Below are 27,109 nucleotides of genomic sequence, written 5' to 3'. Positions count from 1 at the left end.
AAGGTAAGCCCCAAAAGGGTGTAACCTACCCATCGGCTCTTACATATTCATCAACGAAAAGCCCCGCTGCCAAGGCAGGCAAGTGTTCATGTGTGATTTCATCTAAATCTTCCGAGTTTGGAAACACGTGTTTTAGGACGTAGTGTAGAAATTAACATCTTAAATGGTCAAGCTCCACTGACCCCAGCAATATTTTAGCAGATGCCAAGAACATGGGCACAGAAATCAAGGGGATCAGATGGCTAGGCTGAAGGGTGACGCTTTAGTCTTGGGGCTTTATTTTTACACATTCCAAGATTATCTCTGTTTGTGTCATTTGCCTTCAGAATGACTGTTGCCTTCGATTGTACGGTATTGTTGCTTTCGAAGATGGCAGGACACTCTGTCTAGAAATGTCCCCTGGCAGCTGAAAGGGGAAATGCTGTCTCTGCTTAGGTATGAAATGAAGGGAAGCAAAGGGGATGCTGTGGTGCCTGTGTTCACAGAAAGCAGCTCATGGAAATAACCCAAGCCAAAGGCACACTCTTGACGAGGTTGTGCCGACCCAGCTTCATGTGAACCACAGACAGCAGAGGTGGACCTCCAGCCAGGAAATACCTTTTCCTAGGTGTCTGTGTTGAACCAGGAACTATGCTATGCATTATTATGTCTTTGGGGGCACTTTGATTTCCCACACGAAGAGAAGGGATAAACATCCCTTTCCAACATACACATAAAAGGGCTACTTAGGGTCTCGCCCAGCCTCTGGAGGAAGCACTCCTTAAAATTACAGTCTCATTAAAGGGTAAGTTTTCACCAATTCAAATAAAAAAAATCCCTATGAGAACCATAAAAGGGTGGCCCCCTCTGTGGCTACCGAAATGATAAAATTCCTACAGAAAGCGGGGGAAGCAGATGCGATGAAGATGTGAGGGCCAGCAGCTGGTTCCTCCAGGCATGCCCCTATGAAATGCTTCCTAATCCCTCCGAGACTATGAGTGAACAGGTAAATCAGGTTAGGATGACCCTCTCAAAGCATAATCACCTTCTTCTACGGGAAAATATGTCACTCAAAAAAATAGAAAGCACCTTAAAAAAATAAAAATCGAAAGCATCTTGATTTGCCTGGTGCAGCCCCCTCCCCCCGCCCCCCAGGATGGCCATTCCTAAGATTGAAACGCTGTGTCGCCAGGCAGTTCGCGACCTTCAGGCAGGGAGCTGTACTTGGCTAGAGTCTCAGAGCTAAATAAAAACAGGGAAGTGTTGGTTTGTAGAATTCTGCTCACCAAACCCGCGAGGGCACATTGCTGGCACTACAGTAAAAGACAAAGGGAAGTCAACCTTCATTAGAGGCTTCTGAGCAAGAGAGCGGTGGGAGAACCTCCTCCTGGTCGCCCTTTGTCATCGGCCCAGCCCCTCCCCCCGGAGGAAAATCAAGCTGAAGTTTATGATAATACGCTTGACTTCCTACGAGCCTCCTGCCCTCGCTGCCTGTCCCCACCAAGGCCACCCCTTGCCCCTGTCTTGAGAATAAGACAGTTTCCACCAGAACTCTAGAGTGATCTTGGCACATCCTCTGATGGCAACCACATCCAGGAACCTGGAGGCTATTCGTGACTTGCCTTTCACTTTGTTCCCCTTTTGAGGAAAAACATACGGAATTTGGAATCAAACAAATGTGGGTCCAAATCCTGGCTCTGCTATTATCTGTGAGACCTTATGTACATTTCTTGACCTCTTGGAGAACACATTCCTTCCCCTAAAACTGGGAGTTCTCGGATTGATTTCCAGGATGGTGATTACTGTCGAATGTGAATGCTTATACAAAGAGGCCATCACAGTGCGTGGCATATGGTAGACGCTCAATGGGTATTAGGTTTCCTGCCCTCACGTATAATCCTGCGGCCTGGAGTGAGTGGTGGGAAGAGCCAAAGCCTCCCCATAACTCTGACCTCCAGGCGTTGCTGTTAAAGTGGCTTCAATGTCTTTTTCATGGTGCCTCACATTTGACACCTACTGAAAGTACTATTTTCCACTGGGGCAAGGGGACGTGTGACATAACATGATGATAAATGTCAGCTACTGCCATCGCTCGAATACCTTACCATGTGCCAAGCTGACATGATCACTAATTATGACAATGGCCCTGCCAGGTAGGTCTGACCATCCCCATTTTTCAGCAAAGGAAGCCAGGCTCAAAGAACTTTAGTGGCCAAGCCAGTGAAGACTGAAGTCAGGAGTCCAGTCTAACATTGCCTGGTGGTTCTCAAATCAGATTTCCAAGGCCCATCCCAGATCCAGTGAGTCAAAATCTAAGTGATTAGGGCCCTGGGATCTGCATTTTAACACCTTTTCTATGATCTAATAATGAACCAAGTGTAGGGAGCTCTGAGGACCTCCTATCGCTGCTGAGAAGGTAGTTGTCTAGAACTGTTCATGACTTCAGGGCGCCTGGGTGGCTCAGCTGGTGAAGTGTCTGCCTTTGGCTTAGGTCGTGATCCCAGAGTCCTGGGATTGACTCCCACATTGGGCTCCCTGCTCTGTGGGGAGTCTGCTTCTCCCTGTCCCTCTGCCCCTGCTTATGCTCTCTCTTTCACTCTGTTTCTCTCATATAAATAAATAGAATCTTAAAAAAAAAACCAAAAAACTGTTCATGACCTCATCCAAAGGGTAATATGTTAAGAGCCTAAAGGAAGTTTTGATATGTTTTCCCATGAAAATCTTTGAAAAGATTTCCATGAAACTTCCATATATCTGAGATTATATGGAGAAACTATTTTACTGGTTTCATTTCAAATAATCAAAAGGAACCAGGTGCTATGAAGAATTCACTTTGGGTCCCATCTGGCATTACGTTCAGTAATTGGGAGCAATTGGGGTAGAGCTCTTTCTCTATCTTCCTCTTAAAGACAGTTCTGTTCCGAGTGGCGGAGCAAGCAGAAACAACAGCCCATGGGAGACCATGGAAAACCAGAGATGGACCTATTTGTTGAATTGATGACATGCTTGAAAGTATCTGTGTTTTAAGCAAGTAACACAAATGGCTGCCATCAGGATATTTAATCTGTTCTCCAGCAATCAGTATTAGAAAAGGAAGACCAGGGTATTTAGAAACCTCAGAATTATCCAATAGTGTGAGAAAAAGATAATTCATAGCTTCAATATCTATTAAGTGTAAGCTGGCAAAAATGTTCATTATTGCTAGAAGTTTTATTTTTAATTTAATTGTGGTTTAATTAATAATTTGCAAGTAAAATGTACTATAGGTTTTATATATTTCTTTCCAAATTAGTAATTTTATCCTATTTCATAAAATATAGAAGTCGTTCTATTAAATGGCTTTTCCCTGTATGAAGTAGATCCAATCTGGGCCGGCATCCCCCTGCCGAGGCACAAATGCTATGGAGCGTTTATCGGAGGGGGAGACAGAAGACTACTTTGGAGAAATTAGAAACTTCCCTAGGACTTGTTGTGAATGCTCAATTCCTTTGAAGCCACGGAAATGTCATAAATCACACAGGTTCGGTTTTGCCCAAGGATGGCGTGAAGACTGGCTGAAGCCCCAAGGCCACTGCCAGCTCTTTAGCAATTTGCCTGGCCCAGTCTACAGGCAGATTTAAAGGTGACCCACTGTTAGCAACAACAGGGTGAATGAGAGATCTGTCTCCTGCCCCGATGGCCCAGTGCCTACAAGCGCAGACTGAAGGGCCAGACTCCCGGGACACTGCTGGCCGACCTGCTCTCCCGAGTCACTGCTGTGATTCCCGCGGAAGGCGACGGCGGCAGGGTGACAAACGCACAGACGCGAGTGCTGGGTGTTGGGTCTACATGCCCCGTCACACATTTGTCTGCATGGCTGGTCCAAGGCCATGGGGCTGACACCGTTTTCCCAGCACCGTACGTTGCTGTTTGGTGTCAAACGGGAAGTTGGATGGTTCACAGGAAACGTTCGGTGCCTTCTCATCTCAGATGCGAGCCTCTCGGCTGCTGTTCTGTGCACCAGAGAGGCCTCAGCCCGAGGCAGAGTTAAAAGCCAGGGCTAGGATGCTGTGGGTAAGCTGAGAAATGTCCCCCCACCAAAGATACCCCTGTCCTAGTCTCTGGAATCTATAGATTCTTCCATATCCGGCAAAACAAAAACAGGAGGAGGGAGGGGGGCTTTGCGGATGGGATTAAGGACCTCTAGATGGGGAGGTTATCCTGAATCATTTGGGGTGGTGGGGGGCAGAGGGAGGTCTGGTACTCATGGAGGAGAAGGTCAGTGAATATGGAGCAGAGAGAAACCAGAGGCTGTCGGCCCTGAACCCTGGAGGGGGGTGGCCACAAGCCAGGGAACGCCAGCAGCCGCGGGACACTGCCGGGTGGACAAAGCCGATTCTGCCCTCGAGCCTCCCAGGGAGTTCAGCCCAGTGACACTGATTTCCAACTTTTGGCCTCCAGAGCTGGGAGAGAATACATCTTTGTTGTTTTCAGCCACGGGGGGTGTGGCAATTTGTTACCGAAGCCCCAGGAAGCTGTTACGGATGTACGCGTATAGAAGCCAGCGCACCTGCCGAGGGGCTCAGGAGACCCGCGTAACTGGCGGCTGCTGCTCCCTCCCAGCTGGGGTGCTGTGCAGTTTGGGGGCTGTCTGTGTCTCCTTCTGGCACAGACCCACGGTTGTCAATCCAATAGCCAGTGCCCACTGGGCAGCCACTTGTCCCCTTGCCCTGAACCTTAGAGAAACTGACAGGGCACCCAGAGTACTAATAAATTGAGACCTGTTTAAAGTCGTGGAAACAATGTAAGTCATTACACATGAATGAAGAGCCCAATTTAGAAGTAGAATCTAGATGATCCTCACCATCTAATTATTTCTGTTACCCCATTTTACAGATGAGAAAACGGGGGCCCAGGAGAGTTAGTTGACTAGCCATGAACCAATCTGAGCTAGAACATCAGAATGCATTTTCTAAGAGTCAGTCCCAGTGAAAGCCCCCAAAGCTCCTTCCATCCCTAGGTGAACGCTGACACGGAAGGAAGGAAGGAAGGAAGGAAGGAAGGAAGGAAGGAAGGAAGGAAGGAAAAGGAAAAGGAAAGGAAGGTTAAGAAGGGAAGGAAGGGAAGGAAGGAAGGTTAGGAAGGAAAGAGGGAAGGAGGGAAGGGAAGGAAGGAAGAGGGAGGAAGGAGGGATAGAAGGAAGGAGGAGAGGAAGAAAGAAAGAAAAAGAAAGTTCGTGAATCATTGCTTCTGGTGTCTGGCAAATTAATTTCGCAGTCAATTGAGTTCTACCTTCTCTATGTTGCTGTAGTATTTAACCAGTTGCTTAAATATTTTATTATTATTTAGTGTTGGGTTTGTTTATTGGCTCATTGCTCCATCCAGGTTGTGCATTCCTTCCAGACCCACAGGGGGATTTTATCCTCCACAGCAGCTAGCACAGATCTTTGCTCAAAGCTAGCATTCAATAAACAGTTATTTTGTTTCTGTCCTCAAGAGCCTACCAGTGATTTTGTAGGCCCCAGTATCATTTCGTCTCTTTTACAGGCGAGCCCACAAAAGCCTATCAGAAGCCACCAGTCCCAGGAACAACTGCACAGCCGGTCACCCCGCTGCAGCTAACAGGAGCCACGGCCACGGAAGTCACCCTCACCAGCCTGCCAAAGCCGTCCCCGTCCACAGGTTCCACCACCAGCAGCCTCAGACCACAGCCCGTGGGCCACAGGAGCTGGGAGCTCGGTCAGTAGGCAGACTCTGTGTTGTCACGTGCTAGCAAAGGAGGAGCCTGGGCTTTCGGAGTGATGGCTGTGTCCAAATGCGCGTGTGGGGTGCCCATCTCCTGCCTTTTGAGCTGGGTGAGGGGTCGTGCTGAGACCTGGGCCAGGAGTACATGGTTGTGTCCTTAGACTCAAAGGGTAGACTTGAGCCTAATGATACTTCAGGACCAAGCTATGAGCTAAGCAAACCATGTAGAAAGGGCTGAAGATTCGAGAGTGGGACTGCTGTTGTCATACTGGGGAAGGTAGGATGTTCCGCAAAAGTTTCCTATCGCAAAATCCTCATTTCTCCAAAAGCCCCGCTGAAGGAATAGCAGGTGTCAGTGTAAACACTGGTGGGTTTTAAGTGGCACACTGTGTACTCCCACAAGTCTTCAAATATTAGAAGCAAACAAAACAAAACAAAACTCCTATAGGGAAAAGCAGATAGCAACCTTTCTATTCCTTTTCTGATCGCTTTTTAGGCATCCATCTCTTAAATCATGTTTTAGGTTTTACCAAAGTCCATTTTATGAACTTGATCTCGGTATCACATCAAACAGGACCTTAAGAGCTCATCTGAGAACAGCATCTCTGGTTTCTACACAGGCTTATATGCCAGCGCCTTAAACTGAGAAGCACCCCTCTCACTTCTAAACGTCTCCTGGCAAGAGTCTGGAAAATTCCGCAGCAGGAGTGACACTACTCTCTCAGCAGGCCTTTCTAAATATTTCCCACCTGGGGCCATTTTTTCCTTCCAGGAGGAAGTGCCCGGGTCTTGTTCTCTTCAGCGTCACCTCCAGCTTCCAGACATTTCCGCCACACAGCATGGCCCTTCCCCCTCCCATATTAGAGCCCAGCCATCTAGTCATCCTTTTCTCTAACAAATAATACCAGCACTTGCAAGGCACTAGACACCCTTCGAAGCACCTTCCAAACACTCGCCTAGGGAATCCTCGTACCAGCCCTCTGTGGGAGATGGAAGACTTCCACTTTGGCTAATCCCTTGTCCTGCTGAGGATCCCGGGGCGTAGGGCCGGGAGCAAGCTGGCTCAGCTCCCACAGCTGAAAAGCAGAAGCCCCAGCAGCCGGGTTCTCCCGTGACTGCCCTGCAGGAGGCACCCCTGCCATCCAGGAGCACCCCAGGCACGAATGAGGCCGTCACAGAAGCAGGGGTGTTAGGCACCTCCAGCTCCCGCTGTGATGAGTAACAACAACGGAGGGCCCAGGCTTCCCCGTGCCAGGCTCCCCGCGCCCCATTTTATTCAATGTTCCTAATGACTACAAATCGAGGAGTGTTATCAGCCCGTTCAATGACCCATGGAAGAAACTACGATATAAAGTCCCCAAATAAAAATACCATAAAAATACTGTCTGGACTGCAAAGGACTACCCCGCATCCCGTTCCCGTGGAACCGCGGCCGACCGGAGCACAGGCGCTCGAGGCCTGCCAGCGAGAGAAACAGCTAAGCAGGAAGGAAGGATGCTGGGTGGGGGAGTCCCACGGCCAAGAGTCTTCCTCTTTCTTGACTTGTAGAGCCCTTGATTCTCTCAAAGACGTCGGAGTACTTGAGCAAGTTGTTTGCTCCTGGGCCTCCTGGGAGGAGGTTGATCTTTATATAACACAAAAAATTAAACCTGTGGCACGTTTATTTGGCTGCACTGGGAGCCTGGAAATCCTGGGACACGTTGGGCCTGTGCTTGTAGAAACCTCGACCACCTCAGGTTGTGGCTCCGAGCCTGGCAGGGCCTCATTATTCCTGGCCGGGGCACAGGGCCGTTGGCCGGCAGCCTCCCCGCCCCTCGGCCTCCCTCTTCAACCCCGGCCAGCGCCCGCGCCCAGGCCGCCCCACAGACTGCCAGGCAAACACTCGGAGCGAGCGCTCCGGCTCGTATCCACCGTAGCTGCCAGGAAAGGGGCCAAACTGGGGAGGCAGGGGGGACAGAGGGCGTGAAAAAATTATATTGCCTACTCAAAGGATTTTCTGTAGGAACGAAGAGAAGTGAAAATGGGTGTTTGAAAGCCCATGTCTTTTTGTTAATAACAGGTAATTGAGACACTTTCCACATAGCATACAATTCACCCATTTAAAGTGTGCGATTCCGTGGTTCTTAGCATAGTCACAAAGTTGTGCAACCATCCCCATGACAGACTCTAGAACACTTTCGTCACCCCAAAAAGAAACCCTGTGCCCATGAACTAATCCCTCCCTCCCCAGCCCCAGGTAATCGCCCGTCTACTTTCGTGAATGCCTATATTAATGTATGGCTATAGATATTTGCTGTGATATTTTAGCCCAACTATATTAAATAATGTTTAGTACACATGTAATCCCTTTTCTTCTTCAAATGAATTGAGAATGTTCTGCCAACTGTAACAGAGCAGCTCTTCTGCTGATAGACAAGTGAGTTGTTGTTACTGCATTTATTAAAGGCTTTTTCTTCTCTTTTATATGTGAAGAGTCAAAAGATTCTAGAAGTTGGTTGTGGATGGAGTGGCCAAGGAAAATCTAATGTATTTATTTAATCAACTAATGTTTATTGAGTACTGATGATGTGTCAGGCCCTGTTCTGGGATCTTGGGCAACACCTGGGAACACATCCTATCAAGATCCTTACAATGGGTCACTTCAGCTCTAGACACCTAGAAGTCTGTAGCCAGAACAGGAACAGTCTGCCTTTGGGGTCTATGAGCCCTCGTTGCTCTACAGTGAGACAGAGTGCCGCTCACACAGAACATGGGAACTTGGAGTCTAGTGGAAAGTGGAAACGTCGTAGCAGGAAAAGACAGGGGCTCTTCCAGCCCATGACGAGTTGCTGATAGAGGTGGAAGAACAAAGAAGATGGGGCTGGACACCCCTTAACTGACCCATGAATGGGCAAACCTAACAAGATAGCAAGGAACAAGTCAAGGCCGGGGAGTCAAGAGCCAGAGCAATAGAGACCTCTCAGAGGGACAGAAGCGAGGCTGTGCTGCTCGCCACGGGAGACACCAAGGACTACACAGGCACTCACGGGAGCCAGGCACCTGCGGAGCCACATCCCAGGGCTAGAGGGGATTGCCTGTAGAACCAGATCCACAGATACGCTGAAGAAAGAGTTCTGGAAAAGGCCTGCTGCAAGGTCAGCTAAATCTACCACAGGCTTCCAAGGGTGGGGTGGCTTTGCTGGGCATTATTTTCCTAGTCAGGTTCCTTTAAAGAAGTGCCACGGTTGCCTCAGGAGACCTAACTGGTCACATCTGTCCACAAAGAAGGGGCAGACCAAGGCGGGGAGCAGAGCGCCGCCTAGTGGCGAGGCATGCTGATGGCTGCGGGCATTCACCTTTCCAGGCAGGAGGAAGGAGACCTGCTCCCCTAACTGCCCATCCCCTCCACACGCAATTTCCCTTCTCACCAACACTTATCTCCTCTCTGAAAGTTTATCTTTTTTAAGGTATCTGGAGAACTTTTTTCTTAAAATCCAATCTTACAAATAGTAAGAAAAAGAGGAACCTTCCCATAGAAAAATGGAGGAAGGTCACGACCAGGCAAGCCACAGTGGAAGAACTATAAGCGACCAATACATGTAACAAAAGTTGTTCAACCTCACCAGGAATCATATCGATGCAAATTAAGCAACACCATGTCATTTTTCACCCATTCACATGAGAGACGGACGGTACATGGTTTGGTCAAGCGTGTGGAGAAACGACCCAGAATTTGCACTTACAGGAGGATATCCCAAGGTAATTATCATCTGAGGGTGAGAAGGAGCCTGGACACAGACGTTGTTCCTAATAGAAAAATAATGATAAGCAGGTTGATTGTCCACCATCAGAATGGTTAAAGCAACTACCACACAGCTATTAACATTTTGGTGAATATGTCCATTTACTGACATGAGATTGGCCCGTGACACATTGTTAAGCCAAAGAAGGAGCCTACAAAACAGCACGGGTCCTGATCTCATTCTGGTACTTGTCTGTTGTACGTGAGAACGTGTGCCTAGAGAAAGGGACACAACACTTCACGCCATGGTTGCGTACCAGTAACTGCAGGATACAGGGATTGCGGGCGAGCTCTTACCATACACGGTATGAATTTTTACAGTGAGCACAGGTTCTCTTCACAATTAGAGAGAAAACAAAGCTATTTTGAGTTTGTCTTCAAATAATTGGAGCAAAGTCAAAGGGAGAACTGTGAATAGATTCAATTTTCTGAGGAACAGATTTTGTTCCATGACCTTCCATCTCTTCCCCTCCGTGAAATTTGGTTCTTTCTCTCGGTTCATTTTCACATGGTTCCCTGTCCCACAAAACGGACTTTGCATCTCTCTTTATAAAATCCCCCCTCCCTCTCCTCTCTTATAAAGCCTTGCTTCAGAGAAATTGCCCGATAAATAATGAATGCTGAAGTGTATTTGATTTCCTCACAACGTAATTAAGGATAACCCACTGTGTACCTTTAAAATGACTGAAAGCTAATGCTATTTGCATCATCAATACCATGTTAACGCCGTTTGGGCAAATTGTGAAATGCTAATGACATTGGTACTGAAGGATTACTTTAGCCTCCTCACAAAGTGGCACAGTTGAGGAGAATTATTGTAAGAATAATGACGTGTTAAAAAATATGGCCCCTTAGCAAAAGATACTTTGACCATTGTGAAATACAAGGGTTATTATTACCTGGAATTTGCAGTCAGTATTTTGAGTTAAATCCCCACCACCACCCCCTTTCTTTTTCCATTTCAGGGCCTCCTTGGGGCAGGTTCAGACGGCCCAAGGACAAAGCTTTACCTTAGTTCTGACCTTGGTTGGTAATGTCTTGCTAGGTTGGATCATGGAAAGAATGAGACCAGATTAAAATGCATGCTCTGACCAGTGCAATGTTGTTACAGATCTCTGGTCCACCGGCTCCTACGCAAGCGGCCACAACGGCCCCCGCGCCAACCCAGGTAAGGACCTGAACTCACCTTTCCAGCTCCTCATGGAAGTCGTGCGTGTTTCTATGGGGTTCGTCTGCCCAGACTCTTGCCACTTGATTTAGATTTGCACAGAGAGCCTGAAACCCCTGATACCAACAGAAGATACTGCTCAAGGGCCCCACTTGTAATGAAACTTGAAAGGAAGGCAAGGCCGCTATTAAATAAGCAAGGCTTTCACCAGCTGCCATTCCCTCGGGGCAAGGTTGTGGGGTTGTGATCGAAATTCCTAAGGATTCTATAACTGGGCTCTTATAAAGTTGAAAAGGGATACTCTCTGGGGTTTGTGCTTGAGGAACTAGGGTAAAAGAAAGAGAACATTCTTTAGCATTGTCTAGGAAAGGGCAGGGCCGACTTTGCTTGGGTACTTCTCTGATATGGGGAATAGAAACGCATCCTCTCGCCTCCAGGAATTCCATGAATTATGACACTTCCGACTCCCCTTTCTTCACTTCTGTGTACATCCCTTAAAGGTTTGGCCTGAACACTGGGATTGCAGAGGGATGAGGCAAGTTCTCTTCTCTGCAATGCCCGTGAGGCCCGCAGAGATTAGAAAGGAAAAAATCGAGCAAGGCTGCATGCTTTCTACAAAGTCTGCTCAGGGCTTGGGCCACAAGCTAGTACACTTGATAGGACACAGAACATTTTGCAGCCACAGGGCACTGCCAGGGGCGCGGGGCGGGGGGTACCTGGACCTCCCAAGGAAAAGAGTTCAGGCCTTACTCTTGCTGGCAGATACCAGTCTGTCCTTCACATGTGAAAAGATTCCTGGAGATTGTAGGTTCTGTTTGGCTTTGCTACTGGATCAGAGCAGGGGCTCCACGGGGGGCCCCAGACAGGACTGGCATCTAGGAGCTGCACATTTGTCCCGTTGCCAAAGGACACGCTGTTGTCCTGGACAAAGGGTTTTAAGAATCAGATCGCCGGGCAAAGCAAGGACTCCAAGGCCATCTTAGCTGTCAGCAGGCCCATGGGACTCTTCAGGCAGCCAAGCATGGGGCGCTCCCTCCTCCTGTCCCCATGGCTAGCATCTCTGCCTCCTCCACAAGCCCCAAAAGGAGAGCCCACCACAGACAGCTCGACCGACTTCCAAGGAAAAGCGGACCCAGGCGCAGCCTCATCGAGGGGCCAATGAAGGGAAGAGAGCAGATGGCGGTTGCTGTGAATCAGCAGACGCTGTGTCGCCCTCTCAGGTTTCCAAAGTCAGGATTCTCCCCGAGCCGCTTTCCCGAAACCTGCCAGAGCACAGGTCAGCCTGGGGAAGCTGCCCGCTGCTCACCACCCCTGCTCCCCTGCACTGGCAAACACCTCACTCCGCGCACGTGCGGCAGCTCGTCTCCCCAGCACCAGAGTTTGCGGGCGGGCCAACGTGTTTTCACCTCTAGAAAATGCCTCTTTGCTTGGTCTGTTCTTAGCGTGTCAGAGGGAACATCTCTGGCAGTCCGGACACGCCTAGCCTCCCTGGGCGGGGTCTGTTTGAGAGGCCTCCAGCTGGGCGGCCTGTGCCCCCAGCTTGCACAGCCGGGGCCTGCCCCTGGGATTGAGCTCAAACACCCAGACACGCCAGCGCAAACCACACATGGGTCCGCGGTGGGGGCAGCAAGGCACGTGACCCGATCTCCAGCCCCTGCTTGTTACTGCCGACCCAGGTTACTTTCGCTGTTTGATGCCATGCCCTTTCTCTAGCCTTACTGCCCTGCTTCTCCAGCTCCGAGCCCGCTTCATGCTCCCAGCAATTATGCTCTATCTCCTCGAGCCTCACAGATGCTCCCAGCTCCCTTTGTACCCTCACATCCTACCCGTTGCTGCTGCCCCTCTCCCTCCATCATCATCCCTGACACTTTGCTCTGAGCCTCCCACCTACTCCCAGAGAGCCCTGGCCTCGGAGCACCTCCTAGCCCACGGACACTCAGACCTCTAGTCCCGCAGCCTCGTTGAGGCTCCTGCAGGTGGATAGAGGCCATTCGCACACTGTGAGTAAAGGCAGGTCAGGACGCTTAGGGTTCTTAGATGCCCTTCTGCTTGGCTCTCACCTCAAGACAATCACGCCTATCAGGCACGTCACCCAATTCTTTGGCTAGAAAATCACGGAAACATGGGATTGGGAAGAGTTGCGTAAAGTGCCTCTGGCCTCATTGTCCACCAAACAAACGAATCCCCTGGGGCATGCCAGATAGAGGCTTTTGCCCCATGTCACAGAACTTTGAGTGAGTGGTCAGGGGTTTCCCAGGCCCCTCACTGTTAGACAGAACTTTCTAGAACTTAGGCCCACAGATCCTAATTTGTCTGAACTGGAGCTTCTCGAAGTGTGGTCCAAGGACCCTGCTGCCAGGGATGTTGTACGGTTCTCCCTTCTCCTACCGCACAACCGTGTGAGGCCAGATTTTCTTTGTGTACTTGAACCAAAACAACATATCACACAGACTGAGGAACAGATATCAGACTCGGACGGACTGAAGAAAGTTGTCACTCTTCTCACCAAATTGTTTTAAAAAACAACTATTTCCCATAAAAAGTATGTCAAAACAGAATAGCTCTATCATTAAATGGGGAATAGTTAATATTCTGTTTCAGATGAGAGAATGCATCATTTCAATTTTTAATCTGATAAAAACAATAGATATGACCCCACTAACAACAGCCCTTTGGGGTCTTTGATCATTTTTAAGAGCATGAATTTGAGAGCCTTCCAAGTATACGAAAGGAGTCTTCATGTCCACCTTTAGGTCCCATCTTCTCTAGGATAAATTTCTCCAGTTCCTCCCACAGGTCCTTCTGTGACCGGTGCTACCCCCATTAGCTACACTACAGGCCGTGAGTGGCTCAGAACAGGGCACCCAGAGCAGAACTCGATGCCGCGAGGGTTGTGTGCCAGGGAACTGCCTCTCAGCCTAAATATTCCGCCTCCATGAAAACATCCCAAGTTGCGTTTGGGAGAAGTCCTCTCAGCCCATCGGTTCATCTCCTCCTGAACTGGCAATAACTCAAGTCACCAGGACTTTCTTCTCTTGCACTTCTAGAAAAGCGGGTCACATCAATCCTGTCTTTGTGCCACTGAGTTTTTGAATCTGACTTAGAATATCACACTTATCGCTACGAAATTCTCCTTTCGTTTCATCTCTTGCAATCTTCCTGAATCTGAATTCTGTCATTTAGTGTATTAACTATCCTTCCAACTTTTCCCTTACCCACGAAATTGATGAACATACCACCTGCCTCTGTTCTTGTCACTGATAAAAATACACCACATGGGACCAGATCTCATGAGCCCCACTAAATACCTCATCTGTGTTTAGGGCAACCCATTAACAGACACAGCAGCAATCTATAGACCTCGTGAGGTTGTCATTGACCTCAATACTTCATCCCCTGCTCCATGGGACACCAGACTTAAAACCCATGAGTGATTCCTGCTGCCCCTCCCGCTATGCCTTCTGCGCACTGATGGAACATCACACATCCCCAGTTTAAGCCACCCCCCCACACACACACACTGCAGAGGAACTGTCCGTCAATTTAAAAAATACATATTTACCGAGCATGCTGTATGTCAGACACTGTGCTTTGGGTTAGAAATGCAAAGATGAATCGGATATTTTCAGATTCTAGAATTGTGCGTTGGGAACTTGCCTGTAAGGTAGACAGCCCCACCCTCTGGTCCTCCACAGTCATCAGCAAGACCACTGCCCCCTCTATTCCTCACCGCCAGACCCTACCCCTCCTTCCGGGCCCTCTGAGTGGGAACGGGCCCCCTTGCTGGCATGGCTGCTCCTGCTGTATTCCCAGGGGAGGGAGGGGTGCGCCTGATGATTTCAGTGAGAATTCGGTGACCTTTCCTCAGAGCCACGCCGCTTCACGATACAGTGTTTCAAATAAGCTTCACCGGCCTGGAAACCCAACCACGGAGTTAATGTCGTTTGCATGAGAAAAGGCTGCCAGGCCCCAAACCAATAGCGCACACCGAGCTTGGAGGGTAACCTGTGCGTAAACCCAGGGCCACGGATGCTTCGCGGGGACAACGGCTGGAGCCCAGAACCTCGGAGTGTCCTCAGCCTCCTCCGCGAGCCCTGGGCCCCACGCCCTGTGCCCCGTGCTGCCGCGCGGGGGCGCCCCGCAGCCCGCTGCTCTCGGAGCGCCCGGCGTCTCCTGTCCACCGGGCCAGGCCGCGCGGAGGGAGGTGCGAGGTGCCCGGGGCCCGAGGCCTGTGCCTCTGAGACGGCCGCCTCCTGTCACCCACACCGCAGAGGAATCGCTGGCGGAGAAGCCAGGGGGCCGGAGGGTCCCCTGCGCTTCCGCCCCCCGAGGGCCCTGTGTCTTCACTCCCGCTTGCGTCCTGTGCTCGTGGCTCCCAGATGGGCAGGGAACAGAAGTGTGACCAGAGCGAGGATCATCACCAGGGTCTCGGGGCAGGGATTTCGGGCCGTCCCCGCTGGTGTGAGTTCCGGGGAGCGTGGCCGGTGGGGTCTCTTCTGGGCCTCGCCCGGTACCCCGAGATGCCCAAGGGGCCATGATAAACAGACGGTGGCTAAGCGCCGGCTCGGGAGCCCGGCCTTCCTGCTCAGCTCCCCCCTCCCTCTGCAGCAGTCTCCTCCCCTCTAAAACAGGGTCGTGGAGGTCCCCTAACTCCTGGGGTTGTTGTGACTTAACGTGGCGACGCGCTTGGTCAGCGCCTGACACCGAGCGCGCTCTCGGTGAGTGTTAATGGTTCTAGATTCTACCACGGGAATCCTGCAGAACCAGTGTCTCTCTTAGACACGGACGGTGTGGAGGAGGTGACTGAGCAAGTATGGCCACAGAAATAAGACCTCGTGTTCGAAGACGGCCGTGCCCTTTTCGGGGTGATTTTGTACACATTTCCCTCCGTGGCAGGCCGGTCAGGACACGTGTGTATGACCTCAGCTTTTTACAGGAGAAAACTTAAGGTCGGAGAAGGTCGGCGAGTCCCCCAAGGCCCCGGCTAGGGTTTGGTGGACACAGGATGGGCCTTCTCCTGCCTTTCATCCGCCTGTCACCTGGTCCCTCCTGGCCGCCAGGATGTAAATGTTCCCACAGACTGACGTGCCATTACTACCAAGTCCAAAAACACCAAGTCTCAGCTGTCCAAATATTTGTCAGCCCTCGGCATTTGGAGAAAAGCGTTTTGGTTCCTACTTGTCCCAAACAAATATAAATGGCGCCAACAGAAGGATCTGCGCCCAGGACAGGAGTAAGGGCTAGGGGATCCTTGCTTCAGGGAACTGTCTCCCACCGGTGTCTGCCCAGCATTCTAATTCTCTGTAGGATTCGGGCGGACTGAGAGCCTCGCCTGGGGGAAAAAACCCAGATGCCACCAGCACTGCTTTTTGGTTTGGGGTTTTTTTTTTTAGGGAAAGGGCGTGTTTTTACCAGCAGGTGGCGATAGAGAAACAAGGCTAAAGAAGCAGAAGGTTTAAACCTATAAATCAGAAATTTGAACTGGGAAATCATCTTACCCAACCTGCGAATGTTATTCACAAAGAAATTAAGGTTTACAGAAGGTCTGTGACTTGTTGAAGGTCATACACTTGGTTAATGGCTGAGCCAAATTAAAGTCCGCTCTCACCATTAAATCAGAATGTGCACACACACAGACTGCCTTTCAAAATAGCCTGACATCTTCATCATTCCACGGAAAATACCACTTCTTTTGAGTGCGTTCATCATCGCAGCATGCAGCACAGCTGATGGGCTCACGAGGCCCTCAGCTTTCAGCTTTCCGAGCTGGGGAGGTGGGCAGAGAAGGAAGGGACAGAGGAAGAGAAGCAGCTATTTTTGGTGTCCTTCTGACGCTTCCTAACACATTTGTGCTGCCTCTGAGCCCCTCCTGGCCATGATTCCCCCACAGCCATCAGGGACTACAGGGTAGGAAACCCCCCCTTCCTGACCACCCCTTCCATTTTATCAGCACCAGTTTATAGTGGGGGCGTTAAAGATTTTACTGCAGATAGAAAGGCCAGGCGCCGATGTCCTGTCTCCCCTGGAGGCGCACAGTGAGAAGCGGAGACTGAGGAAATGAGGGGACTGCCTGACCTCTGAAGGGGCCATATTTGTTCTGTGTAGTTCTAAGGAAGAGAACATAAGCAGATGGGTAAGTCAGATGTACCTAAAATTACTTTGGGCACATAGTGGGTGCTTCATAAGCGTGGATGGAGGGATGGATTAAGATTTCAGATTGATACAATGAAACATCTTCTAACAGTCTCAATGGTCGAAGAAGGAATGTACTGTCTTGGTTGGTATGTAATGAATTCCCTGTCTCTGGAGGTATTCAAGCACCAGCTATCCAATCACTTGGTAGGGATGTTCTAGAAGCATGCTGGGGCGGGGGGGTTGGTTTGGATTGGATGAGCTTTTGGGTCCCCTCGAATCCCTATTTTCCGTGATTCTTGGCGCACAGTGAAAGAAAGGAAAAAGCAAAGATGTTTCTGTCTTTGGTTTTCAGAGCTTTCCTAGAGAAAACTCCTAAAGGTTTCAGGAGGCCTCATCCTAAACCCTGGTCCCACGTTCCCTTACTGAACTTGCTGCCATGACTGAAAAATGTTATCATCCTGGAAGTTCATTTGAGAGCCTCTGCTGGTTTCATCTAAATAACAAGTTTGCTTCTTTTTAATTTTGAAAATCAGGGGAAATGGACCTGTGGCAACCTGGATCGGTCCTTCTAGATGCAGGTAATTATCAGCCCGACCTCCTGGCGGTGCCTAGAGGGAGACACACAGGACAGAATTAGGAGAGTCTGACTCCCAGCGGTGGTGCGGAGACCACGCTGCCCGCAGGGTAACAAAAGGCAAATGAGAACCGTGAAGACTAGAACTACAACGGGAGTGAGTGAGTTCCTTGCCCCCACATGAGGCTTCGGTGCTCACCTCGGTGCTCACTCCATCTCGAAGCTCACCCTGACCTCCTGCTGTTTCCTCTTCCTCCTTTCAAAGGGGAATTCAGCTTTCCCTTCACGTGAACGAGTGCCGGTCACGGTTTACCGAATTAAGTGTTTGAAACTCCAGCAGCAAACCCAGCTCTCGGACTGAGGGCAGATTTTACTGGTAGGGAGAGACGAGGTGGAGGAGAGGATGCTGGCCTCTCGTTTCTTCCCCCCTCCCTCCAACATGGAGCCTTGGACAGTTTCCCTGAGAGGCTCCTGGCTGAGAAATGCCGTTAGACACCCAAAGCGAATTTTTAAAATGATGCGAGGAAGTGGGATGAGCAGACTGACCTTTCATGGAAAGATGAAATCATGTGCTTGACAAATTGGAAAAACTAACAAGCCTAGAGAAAGCTCACCACAGCCAAGAGCGAGCAGAGCCCCCAGCACCTTCCTCCCCTGCCAGAGCCTCTGGGAGGGCGCTCCCGGGCATCCCGAAAACAGGGAGACCAACCGACCAACTTCCAGTGCTGCCTGACAGACTCATTGGCCTTCCCGAGCCTGAAAAGATTCTTATTGATTGTCTTTAATCCCTTAAATGATACATGTGTCAACTTGGCTTCCATGTAAATGACTCCAGAGAAAACTCCCAAGACTGAAATTCCACACACACACACTCTCTCTCTCTCTCTCTCTCAAAGCACAAAACCCTTTTGCAGCTTTACCTCTAATCTCAGGCTGTGGAGGGAGGGGTTGCTTTCTGGACCCTCCTATTTGCATTCCTGGGATCTTAGATCCTCTCCCCAGTCTCTATCTGCCCCCCATTAGATTGTCCACTTGTCTCACCCATCTTTGTTCATTGACTCAATCACCAAATGTTGATCAAGGACCTACATGTGATCGGCTCGGTGAAGGTTGACATGACGAGCAAGACACATGCCTTGACCTTGAGATTTTCAGAATTTTACAGAGGGATAATTTATACTGGCCAAGTGCTTCCTGCTTGCAGATAAGGAAACTAAGGCTCAGATAGACTCAGTTAACAGGCAGTAGGGAACAGACCCAAGTCTTTTGACTTCAAACCCCCTGCGCACCCAGGAGAGTCCCATGTCTTTAGTAGGTGATCAGTAATTCATTCTTATCTCTGAAGGCAGGGGTGGTGTGGAGAAGAGCACAGTGAGCCTTAAGCCAAGCCTCCCCCCCAACCCAAGCTGGGTGTGAATATCCATTATGTCCCCATCCCTGGGGTAAGGCCAGATGCTTCCTGTTCTTGTAAGTCACCAAAAGTTTTACTGCTCTTTCCAGGATTTGTTCCAAAAGAAGAATTAAGTACACAGTCTTTGGAGCCAGTATCCCAGGGCGATCCAAGTAAGTGAACTGACAACTAGAAACCCATAGTGGCGGTGACATCCGATCTGCTTCCCCTCTTTCCCCACTTACTCCTACCCAAACCCACTCCTCTCCCACCCTGGATCTGTTTATCTCCTCTCTTCTGTCACTTTGTTCTAAGGGGAAAGGGAAGCTCATGGAGGATTTAGACTGTCTGTGTGCACTAGGGGGAAAGGATCAGATTTTTTAAACATTACCATGGCAACAGGGTGGGATCTAAAGGGGAGACAAAGGGGTGGGTGGTTAAGGAGGAGACCGGCTTGCCAGCAGGGTCAGTGGCCCCGTAGACAGGATGGCAGACAGAGCTCTGAGCTGGAGGTGGAAATGGGGAGAAATAGGCAGATTCAGAAGACAGAGAAGGAAGAATCTAGGGGGTGGAGGTGGAGGTGTGAGAGAGGAAACCGATGAAGATGATTTGAGCAACTGCGATAATGGGCACTGCCATGACGACCACTGTGGTGGGGAGGTGGGGGCCGGGAGATCGTTTCTGTCTGCCATCTTCCATTAAGACATTTCTACCCAGATCTGACTTGAGAAGGAGCAGCCCACCTAGGGATGCAGACTTGGAAGATGATGAGCTAGGATTCAAAATCAAAGTTATGAAAACAGGAAAGGTGACCTAAGGAAACCAGAGGGCTTACCCCTGAAGCACTCCAGCACTAACTAGGTGGAGGAGAAGCCACCTGAAGATACCAGGAAGGAAGGGTCAGGGGAAAAGAGGAAAATCAAGAGACAGTTGAGTGTTGTTGCAGGCCAAGGAGACCACCGGCAGATACCCTCAGACAGTCCTTGCAAGTCCGCCACCCGTGGGCTGGGAGTCCCCACCCAGCTGTGTATGAGAATCACCTGAAGAAATTTTTAAAAACTCAGGATGCCCAATTCCTGCTCATCCCTACTGAATCACCCTCACCCTCGATCTTGCTACTCAGGGTACGGGCTGACTACATCAGCATCCCCTGGGGGCTTGTTAGAAATGCAAAATCTCATGCTCTACCTCAGACCTACTGAATCAACTGATTTCTTTGCACCTCAAACCTTGAGAAGCACAGCCCAGAGTGATTCCTGGGCATCTTTCTTTGTTGAAGCTGCATAAGTGACTCTGATATATATCCAGGGTTAAGAAACACTGTCTTAATGCATTGGACAACACAAAGCATGAATCTATAAAATCATATCATGTCGGAGAAAACCAAAGCAATTAAGAAAATTGGTAGATTGATTCCGGTAGACACACTATCTTACCTTTTCTTCCTTGTCCTCCAACCTCTGTCCTCTGTGACAGTAATAAATCGCTCACGCTGAACATTTAGTGACTCAATTCCATCCTGTAGTATTGATGTCCTCTTCCTATCGGCATGTTTTCCTCTCAATACGAGGAGGCCACTAGGTCTCTGTGAGCACATGCGCAGAGCTGAAACCGTGATCATTAAAGCATCCTGGGAAATGGAGAGCCCAGGTGATTCCAATGTCAGCCATCAGGGTAGTGAGTAAAGAGAGCCCAGCAAATAGAGAGCATCTATCCCAACTTCTTAAAACCTAGCTATGAAATGAACGCTTGAATCCTGAGCACGGTTCAAGATGTAAGAAATAAGAAAAAATTGTCTATGAAGAAGCAAAACAGAGACTCAAAATCCATGGATTTATTTATTTAAAAAGAAAATCACCTTTGGGCCTTATTCTAATTAACATTTTTTTTTAAGTTTTCATTTTAAAAGGCATATTAATCTGCTGACAGCTGGAAGAAAAACCCCTGTCCAGGAGTGTTTCCCAAACTTTCATGTGCACACAGATTACCTGGAGATCTTGTTAGAATGGGAATCTGATTCTGTAGGTCTGGGTGGAGCCTGGGTGTGTCCTCGTTTCTAGCAAACCACAGGTGCAGTGAGAGGGGAGCCCTGAAGAACACCACTGCCACCTGCTGGCAACAATTCTCATTGCCAGCTCGGACAGGCAAGAAAGGGTTTGCCCTGTGTGGGGTACAACATCACAAGCCTCAGAACAGTTCTGCTTCTCTTCTGCTTTTTCCCAGCCTTCTGCGGTATCTTTAAGCCTCACTTCTTGCTTTTATTTGATTCTTCCAATCTTCATCTCAAGGATCATGCTTTGGCATAGACAGTTTTGGGGCCACAAAGGACAGGGGAAGCCAAGGGAACAGGAAGAGTTGGCAGGCACTGAATGTCCAGGCAGACAGGAAATAAAAGTTTGCAAGATCCGCTAAAGAGCCAAGGCACTAATTCCAGATGGAGCAGAGTCAGCCAGGCCCAGAGAGGTCCCTGTCATTGCCTACTTCTCTGGCTTTCATTGCCATGCGTCAGTGCAAGATGAAGAAGCACATTCTCAGATATAACTTTTTCCCTTAATCTGTCAATTCTGTAATAATCACTGTTTAATAAATATCTCTCATCGATTCTGCTTAACACTAGGTCAACTCATGTCCATTTCTTGCTCTCATTTAATATATACATATATCCCTCCCTGCCTCCCGATCTCCTCCTGGGGAATGGGAAGACCCGGTTGCATGGAAGAAATGCAAGATACATTGGAGAGAAGAAAAGCCTGAGTGTGGCCTCATGGGCGATCGTGCAGCAGCCCAGAGAGATCCAGGCTTGTCTAGGCAGCTGCACGCCCAAACGCCAAGGACAGCACTGGCCTGCGTGTCCTCGTGGATACTCCAGCCCAGAAATTTCTAACTTTACTGTCCCTCTCTCTTTTTTCCCCCCATGGAAATCTGTTTTGAAATATTTTCGTCTCCCAAATCACAGTTGTTCAATGATTCATTCCCCACTTTTTTTTTTTACTAATCAAAGGGATATATACCTCCCAATAAGAATTTCTGATCAGTATTGAATAATCAGTTTTATCATACTAAGATGATATAATTTCAGTTGAGAGCAAAGAGGACACTATCAGCTTATGTGGCTTTCCACCAACTTCTACAGCGTTGGAAGGTTGAGAAGAGCTTTTAGCCCCCCCCCCATACCCTTCGTGTGTGCACAGAGGTCCAGAGATTCTAAGCAGAGTAACTGTCCTTGTCTTTATCACAACTAAAAGAAAGGAAAAAGTTCAGAGACTGCCCAAGTACTGAGATGTGTAGATAAATGTGGGTAATTCTGTGGCTGCTTCACCTGGGGAAGTGAAGAAGACTGGTATCCATTTCTCATTCTACCATCCCTGCCCTCTCCTCAGCAGGGGCCTTGCAGATTTTTTCATACCTTTATAAAAACCCAACACATAATTCTACAAAATTAAGATGAGGGTAGGAGACCGCAGGCTCCTGACACTCAGTCTCAGTGATTCTACATCTGGGGGCCTGCACTGATGTGGTCTGAGCGGAGGAAACCATCCTTGGGGCTTTCCCACACTTGACCGGGAGGCCATTGCTTCTGCAGGCTCTAAGTGTGGCTGGTACAGAGAATCCTAAAGCAGTTATAGAAATAAGTACTAGCCTAGGTGTCCAGGACCTGGGTGCCCAGTGAGAATCTGTTACAAATTTAAATAAGTGAATATACCCTGCATCTTGCCACTACTTTTTCCTTTCTTTGCATTGGATTCACAGGGGGCCGTGGTGGAGAAAGAGAGGAGAGACTGCCCGGGTTAATGCAATGAGAGATCATCAGAATAACAGAGACCTCTTTCATTCCTCAGATTGCAAAGTTGACTTGTCGTTTTTAATTGATGGGAGCTCGAGCATTGGCAAACGCCGATTCCGAATCCAAAAGCAGTTCCTGGCTGATGTTGCCCAAACTCTTGACATTGGCCCTGGCGGTCCACTGATGGGCGTTGTTCAGTATGGGTAAGTGCCGTTCTTAATCCAGAAACCAAGTGATGTTGCATGCTGAATTTTGTGCCACAAATAATACCAACGCATCCTACAGCACAAATTCATCCTCTGCCGTAATACGAATGTAAATGAAAGAAGTGGAAGCAATTCAGTGCCATTTAAGAAATCTGACTCTTCCAGAAGGGAAGGACAGTTTAATGAACACTTGGAAGTAAATGGCATTTGCACTCATGATTGGTAGAGAGCATATTTATTTGAGAGTGAGGGGAGCTGGATTCAAGTTTTAGCTCAGCCAGTAACAAGCTATGTGGCCTTGGGCCAGGGCTTCACCTCTCTGTCCTCAATTTCCTTTTCTGTAGACCAAGGTGGACTGCACCCTGTGCTCTGTCCACCTATAGGTAAGAGGCCTAGAAAAGACGGTGCTGTAGGTTGATCTTCCTCTTCTCTCCATATGGCCTTAGGCCTCTGTGCTGGTCCTGGAAAAGGTCACCAGGTAATGGGGAAGACTGGGAAGGGAGGGGAGCGGCCTCTATCAGTCAGCTGAGCACCAGGTGACTGTCCCCCATCCATTCTATTATTCTAGTTGGGGTAGAAACTGAGCGTTCATACTGACATCCAAGCTCAACCTTTTCTCTTATTTGGGGTAGTAAGTCAATCTTATTTCATAATACTAGGTTTCTCCCTAAAGCAGATATACAGATGTTGACAGATAATAAGCAAACAGTCGAAAGAGCAAACAAGCACAGATCTCAAACAATAGATGGCACTTTGGCCAGGAACCATAAAGGGCAGGATAATGGTCTCACTTTCCACAAAGACCCTTGGACACAATACAGACCCCTCCTTCCCCACAGCTTAACCTTAGCAATGGAAACTAACATAGACCTTGATGCCTCTAGCTGAGAAGCTGCAGCCCCAGCTTATTGCCTCCCGTCCTCCCAAAAAGTAAAAACATTTATACCTGACAACAATCAGAGGGTGTCCAGATCCTTCGAAATTTCCCAAGGATCTCCAGGAGCAGTCTTTTAACCAAGGTTGTTCTATCAAAGGCCCTGCCTAGAATATTTATTTTTGAACTGTCAAAAGAAATAATCAAAACCCCTTTATTTTCGTAAGAATGTATAACATGTGTATTTTTAGCATTAAATCCCAATAACACGCATAGTACTATCTCCTGTTCCCATGAAGAGAAATTAGTAGATGAGTTACCTGCTTCTTGTATATAGTCAGGGTCAAATAGATGAAAATAACCAATTACTACAAATATCAACTCTCGATGTCAAAGGATCTATCTTGAGGACTTCAACTTGAAGTAGAAAAAGATTTTTTTTGGTCATTGTTTTCTTGTTTTCAAAATGTCAACCTGCTTTCATTCCTGCATTACTTTTTAAAGATAGCGAACAGAGAGCAGGCTTCTCTGGGGAGGAAATGCAAGCATTTTAGTACCAGATGTCCCTGGTCAATTTTATTGGGGGGTTCAAAGCTCGGTGTGTCATCTTGCATTAAAAATAGCTGCTTTAAAAGCTATGTATACCAAGGTTTATAGTAGAATATGAAAATAAAGTAATAAATATGTCAAGGAAAAGAAAAATGGCAGGAGAATTGTGTGTGCCAGTGAGAAAGCAGACGAACGAGCCAATGTAGCAAGGAAGGAAAATCAATTCACTAAAGGCTCCTTCCCCTCCCCCCCCGAAGACCATTTCCCCCCACATTCTCCTAATGTGATCACCGTTTGCAGGAGAGAGTTACTTCCATGCTTACCAATTTCACTTTCTAAAAATGCTTGCTATTCATCTTTTTTGCGTCCTGGGTCCTTCTTAATCTGGAGCACTTCAGAGGAATGGGGTCTGTTTTCCTTCACTTTATGCTCATAGAAGCTAATCAACCCTCGGCACCCTCCTTAAGCCACAGGGTGCGGCGCAAAGCACAATGAACCGGTGACAGTCTATCTGGCCTGAGCTCTGCTGTGTGACCTGAAGCGGGTCCTTTAACCTCTCTGTGGGAGCGCTGCCCTCTGTCAAGTACTGGGGGCGGACGGGATGATTTATGAGGGCTCTGCCAGCCCTGACGTTCTGTGATTCAGTGACTGGCTCTGAACTCGGAAGACACCCGATAAATGAACGCTGGACTCACAGACTAGATGAGCCGCCTCTCCCTTCCTTCCAGCCTCCATTCCCGTTAGGTGGGGTGATTGGTAAGGACTTGATGTTTTGCGTGGAGGTGACGCATCCTTCAGTGGAATGTGGGGAATACAGTAAATTGGAGGGCGGTATAAGAAGGGTGTGATGAGACGCAAGGGGAAATCCGCGTGTCCAGCTGAAATTGCTTTTGATTTCAGCCTCCTGGCCTCCTCCCTGAGGGTCTCCCTCCAGTCCTCTCTTTACCAAATGGTCTTAGTGCATAGAGAGGGGCGGGAAAGGGGAGCAGGCAGGAGTCGATGCAGATGTGGGGCCTGTGTTTCTGGAAAAGGAAAAGCAGGAAGACTCAATGCTTGGCCGATTGGGAGTCTGATTCTTCTCCTGGTGTTTGGGTTCTCACTGGATTCCAATGCCCACCTTGCCATCACTGGGATCAGCCCTGCTCTCTCAGAATCACAGAGCCTTGGGGCCATAGAAAGCTCCTGCTTCCACCTCCTCATGTTATAGAGAGGAAATGAGGCTCTAAAAGAAATGACCAGCCCATCAAGAATGAGCCCTCCAAGACGAGGCCAGTGCTGCCCTCAGAGAGGTTGAGTGACTTTCCCAAGAGCACACAGTGAAGTGCATGAATGCTGGAAAGAGGGCAAACATTAAATCTTGGGTTAATTCCTAAAATGTCAAACAGAATTGACTTCGAAGTGAAGATTTTGCTCATCTGCCCCAAAAGCTTCTGATAATTGAGGCTTTCCATCACGCTGAAGACCGAGACGCTGTCTTTAGACAAAAAACCAACGAAGGACCAAGCCCTCGTCTGGCGCGTGAGTTCTAATAGAAAAGTACACAGCCAACAGGCTCGTGATCGCACTTAATACCGGTGGGGACACGGAAAGGCTAAGTGAGAGGACAGCCAGTGCAGGCAGCTGTGAGGTGAACTCCAGCCCGCAGAATGAATGAAGCCAAGCTGCTTGCGTTCTCACTGCAGCCTGGATCCGCAGGTGCTAAGTGCCCCCTGACCTTCAAGATGATTTTGTTTTAGTCTCCAGTTTCAGTATAAGTGGAATTGAATTACACAAGTTCTTTTGAACTCTGTAATCAACCTTAGTATATCAACAGTTGGAAAACAGCTATAGAACAAAGAAAATGCTGTGTTTTCTTCATTTCAAAATGACATAGACTTTTCTTTTCTCATGGGTCTGTCACAGCTGCCCAGTGTTTTGGAAGGTGGCTCTGGGGTGGGCTGCACATCCTTCCTCATCTTACCCATCGGACCCGGACTGCAGAGCTTCAGTCCTGCAGGCGGCTCCCCCCCTCCTTGCTGCCACCCCCTCCCAGAAGGAAGGATGCCCAGAGGCTCCCGTGGATCAGCGGAGCCACCGTGTGGGACAGAGTGGAGGATCAAGTCTCAGGACAGGCGTGGTAGGCAGAGAGTGGCCTCCAAACTTGTCCGCCTCCGAATCCCTAGAACCTGTGATTACATTGCCTTACATGGCAAAAGGGACTCTGTAGATGTGATGAAAGTTAAGGACCCTGAGATGGAGAGATTACCCTGGATTACCCAGTGTCCCAATCTAATCACATGAGACCTTAAAAGCAGAGAACCTTTCCCCGCTGTTATCAGTCAGAGGAACATCTGACTATGGAAGAATGTTCAGAGATAGACAACTGCTGGCTTTGAAGATGGAGGAAGGGAGCCATAAGCAAGGAATGCAAGCAGCCTCTAGAAGATGGAAAAGACAAGAAAGGGACCCCCTCACCTCCCCACCCCACCCCAGAGCCTCCAGAAGGGAACATTGCCCTTCCAGGGAGACCCTGTCAGACTTCTGACCTCCAGAATTATGACGTAATAAGTGTTTAAGCCACTAGGTTTATGATCATTTGTTACAGCAGAAATAGGAAACTAATACATTCTGGCACATTCTCTTGAGTCTGCAGCAAAGAAGGCGTGGGCAGGGCTGGAGCATGAGACACAGCTCCATGGGACTCAGAGCAAGAAGGTCCTAACTTCACACTGGCATTACCTAGGGAACTTTAAAAAGGTTGATGCCCAGGTCCCATTCCAGACTTATTAAACCAGAATCTGGTTTAGTACCCAGGAGCTGATATTTTAGTCTATAATTCCAATCTGTTGCCAAGAGGGTAGGAGACAGCTCAGCTTCCCAGGAGTCGAGTGGCCACAATGTCCAGAGCCCAGACCCTTCCAGTGCCCGACCCGGTCTTCTTTTCGTGCCCTCCATTGCCTTTACAG

The 27,109-nt window shown here is 48.9% G+C and overlaps 1 protein-coding gene across 2 annotated transcripts in view; it reads left to right on the top strand.

Moving 5' to 3' along the window:
• VIT (vitrin) overlaps positions 1–27,109 on the top strand; it is a 98,894-nt gene that overhangs the window by 53,321 nt on the left and 18,464 nt on the right. Inside the window, exons 6-11 of one of the 2 annotated variants that reach the window (XM_026478870.4) lie at positions 1–78; positions 5,506–5,697; positions 10,596–10,652; positions 17,321–17,365; positions 18,862–18,924; positions 22,591–22,738. In XM_026478870.4, coding sequence (XP_026334655.2) covers positions 1–78; positions 5,506–5,697; positions 10,596–10,652; positions 17,321–17,365; positions 18,862–18,924; positions 22,591–22,738 — 583 coding nt within the window. The remainder of the gene's footprint in view (positions 79–5,505; positions 5,698–10,595; positions 10,653–17,320; positions 17,366–18,861; positions 18,925–22,590; positions 22,739–27,109) is intronic. The other variant, XM_026478878.4, reaches the window with a different exon arrangement.

The sequence above is a fragment of the Ursus arctos genome, unplaced genomic scaffold (genome assembly GCF_023065955.2).
Source record: "Ursus arctos isolate Adak ecotype North America unplaced genomic scaffold, UrsArc2.0 scaffold_8, whole genome shotgun sequence".
Lineage (NCBI taxonomy): Eukaryota > Metazoa > Chordata > Mammalia > Carnivora > Ursidae > Ursus > Ursus arctos.
This window is presented reverse-complemented; position numbering and strand designations above follow the sequence as displayed.